The following is a 10,936-nucleotide window of genomic DNA, read 5'->3' as shown; positions in this document are numbered from 1 at the left end:
TGACACATTGTTAAGCAAGATCAGCCGTTTCCTTTTGTCTCCCATCTCGTATTGACGACTGGTTTGTTTCCGTGTGTGGTTTACGGGTGGAAAGCTTGGTGCAAGGGAAGTGGGGGTGGAGGTGGCTGGGAGGTAAACTGGTTTTGGTTGTCTGGCTAATCAAAGTGACCTCATGAAAGTCCCCTAACCATTGCTTCCCACAACCTTCCTTGCCTCTTTTCCTCCGTTAATGCAAGTTCTCGTGTAATCAGCAGGGTTTAACCAGACAGGAAGGTGGATGAAAGGAGAAGAAGGTGTAGAGATGGAGGAAGCACCAGAACAGAAAGGCAGCGATGTTTGTGTTAGCAAATCCAGAGTGAGGAGGCAGAGGAAACAAGGGAGAAGGACAAGAGACAGCGGAAGTGAGGGCACCAGAGGAGGGATGTGGTGGCGTTTTGTTTACAGGCCATGGTCTCGCAGCGCACTGTGCCTTTGTGCGTCAACAAATCTGAGTTTGTGATGGCTTACCACTGCAAAAGAATAATCAAACTATATTTACAACACTGTAGACACGTAGTCTATTCCTCAGGAAGTGTGACACTTGAGCATGTGAATGCAGAAGCAACAACAAGCAACAGTTCTTTCATCGGTAGATTAGTTGTAAGTTTTCTTTAGAAAGAGATATAAACAGGTAGAAAAGTAAGCGGAAGCTGTTTTTCAAAATGCATTCATATACACATCCCTATTGTGCCACGTAGTCCCCATTGAGACACAAGCTTGGGTATCCCCCCGTATCATCCCCCTAAAAGACTCCCTCGCAGGCAGCTGCCTCAGAGCCCCACAGAGGTATCAGATCTTCTCCTCTTCCTTATCTCCTTAATTAGGACAATCAAGAGATTTACAGGACAGATGGATGGAAATCCAGCTGGCTGCCGTGCCTGTCTCGGAGGACGACTGATGAGGTGAAATCCAAGTGATCTGAGCTAGACTATTAGATACACTCACTGGTGGGGCTCTGTCTCCCTCTTGTGGTTATACCTGGATACTGGTGGACAGTGGTTGTGAGAGTTGCGGGGTTAAAATGGCTGCTTTCATTATTTATCAAACCTTTGGGTTTTGTCAAATAGAAAGCAGGTTAGTGTTTGGGTTTAACCGAAAGAAGGGATTGATTAACAACACCAGTTCCTCAGTATTTGTAATCTGCGAGTGTGCTGAGTGTAGACTATTGGACAATATGTTAGTCTTGGGAGGAATTTGTTTTATTTAATTACATATAAAGTCACATCAAAAGATTACAAATAATTTAATTAACTGTTGAGGGTGATTATAATGAAAACTGATGCATATTGTTAGAAAGAGAGGAAACAACAACAAATGACAATAACAACAATTGCTGCAACTTGAACTATTGCAAATAAAGGCAAATCTCATCTTAACATTGACATGGTAATTAAAGTTTCTTTGCTGGGCGAAAATAAGATTAGTTTTTCTTTTGATTGTTTGATCAATGCAGCATGCAGGTGAAGTTTCTTTTCTCAATGACAAAATATATATACACTACCGGTCAAAGGTTTTAGAAGACCTCAATTCCTGAAATGTACACAGTTTCATTTATCAATTTACTCTGAAATTAAAGCATAGAACAAATAAACAATTGAAGATAACAAATAAATCATGGAATCGATTTGTTTATCAATCAACACTCAATTTCGGACTCATCAAAGTATTGTCACCTTTTGCAGATATAACAGCCGAACGCACTCATGGCATTCTTTCTACAATGGAAATTAAATGTTGTTCAGAAAGTTCTTCCCAACACTGTTGCAAAACAGCTGCAAGTTGTTAACCTATTACTTGTTCCACGAAAAAGGCCTTTTTGTATAACTCTGAAATGTACATTATTTTAAAAAAATTGGTAACTTAGACTTTTTGTTTAACCTCTGGCAGTTTGCCGCTTACCTTTGGACCATTTCAGGTTCACTGGACTTGAACTGCTTAAATGTCAATAGAAACTGTAAAAATGGGGGTATTCTAAAACTTTTGACTGGTAGTATATATATATAAAGCAAATTATGGCAAATGTAATCTAGGCTACTGCTTATTTGTGTTTTTGTCGGCTAAAATGTGAAGTAACTCGTAGGTTTACAGCTCTTGTAGTGACTCGGAGCCTCTGTAACGTAGAACTTCATTGGTCAGCCACCTGCACACAAGAAACGTGATGGTTCAATCATGTAGACGCAATAACAGTTATATTTAAATGACTTCATATTAATGTCACAAATACAACTCACATGTTCAGGTTGCCTTTTTTCTGTTTTATTCCTAAAAGAGTTATGATCAAATAAAATAAATTGAATCCTTTCAGACTTTAAGTTAAGTATATAACGTTAGAATACTCACTTCGAAGCTGCCACGTGGTTACTATGGCAACCACCATCACCAACAGCACCACTGGCACCACGATGGCTGCTAGGTGACCACTTTGACTCTCCTTAACGCTCGCCTAGCAGAGAGGATTCACCATCAGTTCACTGGAGAGCTTATGCACAATAAAGGTGCAGTGACATATTGTTGCCACTCGGGGGCCGAGAAACAGAACTAGCAGATAAACATTCTCAAAGTCACCAGCCAATGTGGTTTTTAGCAAAAGAAACTTAAAAGCAATTCCGTCTTTAATACTGTTTTGGCCTTTACATGAGATAAATCCTCAATGCTCAATTCTATGTTCAAGAGTTCGCCGCTGACCTATTGTTGCTGAGCAGGTCACTTGGTGGTTTATCAGAGCTCTTTTAACAGCTGCCTACAGGGCATGATGTGCAGTGATGGAAAGTAACAAAGTACATTTAATCAAATAATGTGGCTAAGTATCATTTTAAGGTAACTTGAATATTTCCATTTTACGCTCCTTTATATTTCTGCAGCACCATGTTTCAGAGTCAAAGTTTGTACTTTTTACTAAACATTCTGCATCATGAGTATGTTTACTTTTGGTACCTTTGGCAGTGCGTGTATGGTTTGGTGGCATGTAGCAATAAGGTTGCAGATTGAAAGCAAGCATGTAGGACAAATATGGTGGCAGATGCAAAAAAAAACACAAACAAATATTTGCCATATCGAGAGCCAGGAGTTGCTTTGTCCATTCTTAGCTACTGAAGAAGCACGGTGTTGCAACATGACAGACTCCGTGAAGATAAACAGCTATTATATGGTTACTACACATATTTTCAGGTGATTATACACTTAAGAAAACATACTTGTTACGATGATATTCCATTTAAATCCCACTAAATGCTAAACACTGTTCTTTTAAATATATCTTTATGCTAATACATGCTGATTACTTCAGTAAGATTTTGAACGCAAGACTTTTACTTTCTACACTGAGGTATTACAACTTATACTTAGTGGGTACTTCTTACCCTGAATGATGAGTGAACTCATGAACATTAAAGTTAATGTTCATGCCATATGGTCTTTAAATTTATTGTTAAAGTCATTGTTTTCATACTTACAGCAGCATGAGTGTCAGTAGATACGGTGGTAAGGAGATCAACTCCCTGATGACCTGTCAGACACCCACAAAGAAAATAGCTAAGAGGAAGTTTTCAGAGTTTTGCTTTTCATCAGTCACATGATTGGTTAATGGACCGTGAACATTTTTTTTTTAATGAAAATAACTAATGGGGTCACTGGTGTAGTGTTTCCTGTTGTCTGAGGAACTGAAATTGTGTTATAACAAAAGTGGGCTTCATGCATATGTTAGGCTGCCCTGGTGAGTGCAAATAAAGGCCACTACTTCAACTACTGAGCCACAGCATCACAGTGACACTAAAGAGTGCAGCAATAGAAACACCAGTCCTGTTATGCCTGACACAGTCAAAAACAACAGAGATCATGAGAATATAAGAAAAGAAACAACAGGCACCTGCTTCTCCGGTAGTGAAGGTGATTACATTGCTGGCGTTACTGGTGCCCAGACTGTTCTTGGCAAACATGCGGATGTTGTATGTTGAGGGATTTATCTCTATTATTGTGGCCTCTGTCTGGTTGGGGCTAAAATCAACAACTGTCTTTGTGTTATCCCATGACGCTGTGGAGGGAAAGATATGTTACATTATATCACCAGATAACAGAGGGATTAACAATGTGAATGTAATGTCAGCAGTTGAGTTACAGTAAAGTGGCAATGATTTAATACTCCATTGAAAATGCCTCGTACCAGTCACTGCTTTACACTCCAGGTAATAGCCAGTGATGGGGCTGTCACCTTCAAACCCAGGAGTCCATAAAAGGGCGATTGTCTTGCCTTTGACCTCCTTTAACTCAATCACTGGGGGATCTGGGGCCACTGGAAGACACACAGCAACAAAAAACAATTCTCTGTGTAATTCTGTGATTTTGAACAGCTGAAAGACAGATTGGGATGATCACGACATGTGCAGACAAACTAGAGCTGTGAACAATGATTCTTCTCTTATGGGACACTGTCACAGAACATTTGATCGAAAGTGGATGTGGGCACATTTCACGATTCAGTGTCTGTGGAAGATCTGCAATCAAATAAAGTCTGAAATACAAACTTCTGTAATAATCAGCAATATTAATTCAGTGTCGGTGGAAAAACTCTATATGAAACACCTGAAGTACCTGATGTGATGGTTGTGGTGCTTTCTGCCCAAACAGTGGCAGCAGTACCAGTCTCGATTGTTGAGGTTGTGTGAGCTTGGGACAGGATTTTAAAAAAGTATATATATATACACATATATATTCTCAAGATGTTAATAAATTACCATAAATATGATGAAAACACTCACCCGAAGTGAAACTTGTCGTGTCTTGTATCCATCTTGTGGCCACAGAGGAAGAAGACTTGAAAGTGGAAGCTGTTGACGTTTTGTGAACTTGAAAAAGAACAAATTGTAACTTCTGTATATTACTTGATGATATTAAATAATAACAACTAAATGAATGTTTTTGTCATATTTTTGTATCCAACTTGTGTCGCCCATCTTACCCTCTTCCAGAGTGGAGCAGAGAGGTGCAGTTGAGGCAGGTCCTGTTCCTGCATTGGTTTTGGCCTGTATTATCACGCCGTATTTCTTCGAAGGCTTCAGGTTGTTCAGAATGGCGCTCTCTAGTTCCTGTGTGGCCGTCACACTTACGTGCTGCCACCTTTTGAACTGTCTGCCTACAGAGTCATACTCTCTGTAGCTAATGCTGTAACTCCGAAGAACCCCGTTTCTTTGATCGAGCCTCGGAGGCTGGTCAGGAGAAAACACTCTTAGAGGTGTAAAGTATTTGACACTCTTTTTACTTGTTAGTTATATCATAACTCTTATGGCCTGAGTAAAATAAGTGCAATCCATAGCTTTTTATAAATATACAAATATTTAGAATGTTTTTGATTGTCTGCAAATTAAGCTTCACAATTGTTACTTTACCTTCCAAGTGACTTTGATACTATGAGCAGTGAGCGCCTCCAGCTGCATATCCAGAGGAGGACCCTCTGGTGCTGCAAGGAAAACACATCTTAACCCTTGTGTTGCCTTAGGGTCATTTTGACCCGAATCAATATTACACCCTCCCCCCGCCTTTGGGTCATTTTGACCCGATTCAATGTTTCACCCTCCTGTTACCTTTATATTTACTAACATATTTTACCCTTTGGGTTCAATTTGACGCCAGCAATTAAAACCTCCAGAAAATTATTAGAATTAATATTGTTTTCCAAGTTTAAGTGTGAGGCACTTTATGTTTGTTTGTTGACTACCGAAAGAACACCGACATTAAACATTGAATGGGGTCAAATTAATCCTAAGGCGGGGGGAGGGTGTAATATTGATTCGGGTCAAAATGACCCAAAGGCAACACAAGGGTTAAAGAAGCCATCCCTCGAAAAAAGAATGTTATGTTAGTTATCCACTGTTCTAATCATTTCTAAAACTACAAACAATGAGGGACACTACCTGCTTCTTTAGTTGTGACTGTCAGAACATTGCTGGCCTCGCTCATGCCCACATTGTTGATAACAAACATTCGAAGGTTGTAGGGCTTGGCCGGACGCAAAGCCACCAAAGTCAGCTGAGTCAGTTCAGGATTTGAGACTTCGGTACTCACTGCAGCATCCCAGAAGGCTGTGCAACAAGGGTGCATAAGGTCCATACATCATTCTCCAATTATATTTATAAAAAGATATAATTAGCCGCTAAATATCCTAATTCTACTGAGATTATTGGGACAATGATCTACTGCTTACCCTGTTTGTCTTTAAGATCAATCCTGTAGGCTGTGATGGGCCGGCCACCATCGAACCCAGGAGTCCAGCAAACAGTCAGAGTTCTTTCCTTCACCTCTTTTGTCTCCACCTTCAGAGGATTGGGGCGTACTAAAAAATAAAACTAAGTCAAATGCTGAATAGTGCTAAAACAATTAGTCAGTTAATAAATCAACAGATAAAACCATGTGCACATTTTCCCTACAGGCGACTCCAGTAACTAATTATGTCAAGAATATGTTGTCTCTCCTTCACAGATGATAGTTTCTCCCGTCGGTCTCACCTGCCACTACCGTCAGCGTCAGCTGGTGCTTGTGATCATTGAACCAGCCCGGTACTTCCACACGGCAGCCATAGGTCCCAGAGTCGCCCTCCTCAACCTGCCTAATGGTCAGCGACACATCTCCCACACCAACATCACCCTTGAGCAGGTAGCGCTCCGACAGTCTGTTGACCATTGATGCCCCGTCTGACCTGATCACCTCCTCGGCACAGCCCCTGTTGGGGATGGCTCCCCGACCCCAGCATGCAGAAAGTTTGCCGTAGGTCTGAGCATCATAGTTGCATATCAAAGTCACATCTTCTCCCACTGTGGCTATGATGCTTTCTGCAGACACACAACCTGAAAAGATAACACGTCCCAATGGAAACAAGGAATATTTGGTACGGCATAATGAATAAAAGATTTTGATTATCATCTTTTTTAAAACAGACTCATGACTGTCTTACCTAGGAGAAGACAAAAGAGGAGATTGCAACAAAGAAGAATCATTTTACCCTCGTCTCAGAATCAATCAGGATTTAGTCCACCTGCTAACCGACTCTGAACCAAACCACAGTGTGGTTTCAGCTTTGAAATTCTTCCAAGTCACATGAGGCGGTCCTTGATATGCTCACACAAACAACTTCTGCTGGCAGAAGTGGAATGTCAAAAGAGACGTTTCCTTTTCTGTGGTTTTGGTTCCTTATCCTAGAAGTAAGACACATGTTTCATTTTGGGGACAGAATCAAGATTATTAATACACTACCTTCACTCCTGTTGTTTGTTCTCAGTCCTGGTAGTTAATCAAAGAATTTGAGGAAGTATGAAACATTCAAACGTTTAACTTTATTCTTGGATGAGGTGTTTTGCATTCAAAGAAGAAGTTACTTTTTGTTAACTGAGCAGACACACTGTGAAACGGATTGTTAAAATATTCCACAAAACTTTAAAGACTCTGAACTCTCTGACGGTAACTTCCTTTCTGACATTTACTTTCAGCACAGCACACACATGGTTGTAGATGTATAATCTTTATATTCACTTCCAAAAACATGAACTCAAAATGTCCTGAAACCTCCGATAAAAATAGAACGTCTGGTTTACTCAGGGTCCATAGACATTTCTTCTGAGTAAGCACTTGGGTCTGGTGGATGTGTAGTAACCAGCAGAGAACTTCCTCTCTGATCACTCCACAAACATGAAGTTGGTTACACACAATAAATAAAAGAGAAACCACAACAATAATAAAACATGCAGACATTCCACAATTCAGATAACATGTTACAAAATGCCTGCAAACACTGTCACAGCCACATGAAGATCATTTCCCTCACTGACTCAGAAAAGATGTCTTCCACTTGCCTTGCTATACTAATTCAAATCAGTATTTATGCGATAAATAGATTAGATACAGATTAGCATAAAAACAAGAACTGGAAGAGAAACTGTGACGAAATGTGTCTTCAATGTGAGAACATGGAGTACAATTCTGCATAACAGCTTTCACAGTGAGCTTGAAATGAAAGAAAAAACATTAATATTGTTTGTTTATAATATTTGAATCTAAAACATTTCCCATATATCCATTTTGATCGTAAAGAAAGAGATGAAAATAGGATTTACATTGAGAACAACAGCAATTCATCATTCCTACGTAAAAATACAAACAAGGAAAAGTGGACATTGATAAAAGCGCACTATAGTCAGAGTGGAATATTCTTCTCTAATATGTTGACAATAATGTGTTAAACCCAGGAGGTGATATCAAGTAAAAAGTATAAACCACCAAGTATAAACCATCCTCATTGGAAAAACAGAAAGAAAACAATGTAAGTTGCTGCTAAGAAGGTTATATCTTCTCCATATTGATTGATTGAAAATATGAGTTCGAAAGGTTTCCTCTCAGGCGGAGAACATAAATGAGGTCAACTAACGTCATGACAGACGTGTCTTCATTCAGGAGATCTTCACTCAAGGACACTCATAACTGTTCTCAGCCGGTTGAAGCAGGTTTTAGAAAAGATTTATATTGGCTGTTCTACAAATACAGATGATTATGCACTTCTATTCAGCGAACGCCTGATTTAAAGATGGAAGGTCTTGCCGGAAAAGCTGGTGTTCCTGCATTGACAACAGCAACCTCCACTTCAAAGCGGCTCAAACAACAAACATAGCCTTAATATCAGCGGAGCGTTTCAGAGATAGGCAGAACATGTTGCTTATAGTTGAGCCTTCTGTTAACTGTAGTCAAAGGGTCATAACAGCTCACGGCAATGGTTATCAGAAAGGTTAAACTATCAACAAGATGTTCTCTCTGTCTCTGGAACACTTGGCCGAAATCGTAGATTTCCGAAGCCTCAAATCAGAGGCTCTCAAGTCTGCAATTGATGCAAGTTCTATCGGTATCAGGGTCACAATAATGATTGGGATTGGGATGTTTGAAATTAAAGAATAGTCATTCTAATCATACGTATATGCCCGTGTTTGTCTGGTGGGAGGGGCTTAGGGCAGAGAGCTGCAGGATAAGGGCTGTGTTTTTTAATTCTAGCATATGTTTGACTTTACCAGAAAACTTCCTATCCCGGGGTACCCCTTGAAATATGCTGAAAGCTTATTATGGATTTTTTGCCAGACGACTATCAAAATGAATTGCCTACCCCAGCTTTATTATTACACAATTTTGCAAAACTGGATTAATGGAAAAAGTTTTGACTGTTCAATGCCAGCTGTTTATATATTGTTACACAATCTGTGCACAGTATAAGAACATTAGGGGAAGGATTGAAGTTATGGCAAATACACTCGGTTAGCCTTGTAACAGTCTGTTCTGTGTGTCTCCCCAGTGTTTGTTGATTGTTTCATTCCCTTCACCTGCCCTCAGCCACTCCTCTGTCTCCCTGATTATTCATGCCCTACACCTGTGGTTTCCCCTCCTTATATATTCTCCCATTCTTTCCGTTGTGCCTGGCCAATTCTTGTCTTTGTTAGCGTCATTAATTCCTGTCTTTGTTGATTCCTGTTATTGTTACCTGTGTGTTTAGTCTCTGCTTTCAACCAGAGTTCCTATGTTCAACTTTTTCTCAGTAAAGAGAGTTTTTGTTCCACTTTACCTCGACTCCTGCCTGGTTCCTCTGCGCCTGAGCTCTTGCCCCACCACATCCGTGACAAGCCTGTGGTTAAGGTGACTCATACACTTATCTATTTATGGTCAGGGAAGGGTTGTAGTTCTGGTAAATGTAGTAACAAATCAAAACCCGAAGTGCAATAATCTGATGGGATGAAATGACAAACTGCCCTCCACTCAACCACATGCACCAATGTTGGCATGAGATGTTAATGTATTTATTATAGTCTGCATATTCATCCATTATATAGTGTGTTCCTAAAATGGACAAAAGAAGGAAGGCCCGCTATCTTTTAATGTGTAAAATTAATCTGAATGGCACATGAGTCATAAACTCTTATTCATTCCACACTAATGGAAAATAAGTTTGATGATTATGGTGAAAAAGAAAATAGCTGCCAGCCTGTCAATGAGGCACTCCCAGGCTGTGAATTAATTCCTGCAATGAAAATGAACCTTATCAAGAGGGACTGGGTCAAGTATAATAGTCCCACAGGCTTTTATATGTGCCATAAATATGTAGTATATTCAAATATATATTGTTTGTTGAAAACTGTCATATTTCTCTGCACTCTATTTCTTGCTTTCAGGTTTAACCCACAGCAACATAAGTGCACACTTATATTAAATTGATCAATTATTTAAACATTTGGGAAATGTCTTTTTTTCACTCAAGTATGAGAGGAAAGTCTCAGCCAGTGGGTTGAGCGAGTCCTTTAAGTAGAACGTTGGTGGCCCCGCCTCCAACTGTCCTCATGTTAATTGTCCTCCAGCGAGACATTGAACCCCAAGTGCTTCACAGCTGCCCACTGCTCCTTTATGCATTAGACGTGTTAAAAGCAGAGGGCAATTTGACGAGTGGGATAAAGTCTAAAAAAATAAAATGTGCCAACACTTTAGCCAGCCCGCCATAATAATTTCTTCTTAATCATTCCACTTGTAAAGGGTATTTTCTGATTTTTTAAAAATACCAAAATAAGTTTTAGAAACACAACACAGAGGTTTCAATAATGGTCAGTCACTTGTTTTTTCTGAAGTAATTGTTTTCTGTATAAATGATATAGGATTAATTCGAAAATGTATGATATTTCATTTCTAAAATTAAAAATAGTTCCAATGCTTACTCATGATTTGTAAAACGTTCTTAAGCTACACTATATTTGAACATAATTTGGGCTCAAACATGAAGAGCGTTACCAGAAGTATATCTATTATATCCAGACACTGATGAAAGTTGAACTTCTGGACTTCTGTATGCATCTTAAATTAATGAGTAAACATTTGGGTCCAATAAATG

At 39.5% G+C, this 10,936-nt stretch overlaps 1 protein-coding gene across 3 annotated transcripts; it reads right to left on the bottom strand.

The window, feature by feature from the left end:
- Positions 1–1,216: 1,216 nt before the first annotated feature.
- LOC130209190 (cell adhesion molecule DSCAM-like) lies at positions 1,217–7,103 on the bottom strand. Of its 3 annotated transcripts, none has more exons than XM_056438677.1 (14): positions 6,983–7,103; positions 6,537–6,875; positions 6,236–6,364; positions 5,946–6,113; positions 5,421–5,491; positions 4,994–5,240; positions 4,794–4,880; positions 4,627–4,701; positions 4,199–4,327; positions 3,905–4,069; positions 3,492–3,544; positions 2,380–2,482; positions 2,271–2,301; positions 1,217–2,179 (listed from the first exon to the last, which is right to left on the bottom strand). In XM_056438677.1, exons 1-14 carry the CDS (start codon positions 7,023–7,025, stop codon positions 2,122–2,124), a joined length of 1,698 nt encoding a protein of 565 aa, XP_056294652.1. In that variant the 5' UTR covers positions 7,026–7,103; the 3' UTR covers positions 1,217–2,121. The 3 variants fall into 3 exon arrangements, with proteins under 3 accessions (XP_056294652.1, XP_056294653.1, XP_056294654.1); XM_056438678.1 differs by having other exon boundaries at positions 4,794–4,862; XM_056438679.1 differs by lacking the exon at positions 2,271–2,301.
- Positions 7,104–10,936: the final 3,833 nt, after the last annotated feature.

Source organism: Pseudoliparis swirei, chromosome 19 (genome assembly GCF_029220125.1).
Source record: "Pseudoliparis swirei isolate HS2019 ecotype Mariana Trench chromosome 19, NWPU_hadal_v1, whole genome shotgun sequence".
Taxonomy (NCBI): Eukaryota; Metazoa; Chordata; class Actinopteri; order Perciformes; family Liparidae; genus Pseudoliparis; species Pseudoliparis swirei.
The sequence above is the reverse complement of the archived record's forward strand: the minus strand, read 5'-3'. Positions and strand labels throughout refer to the sequence as shown.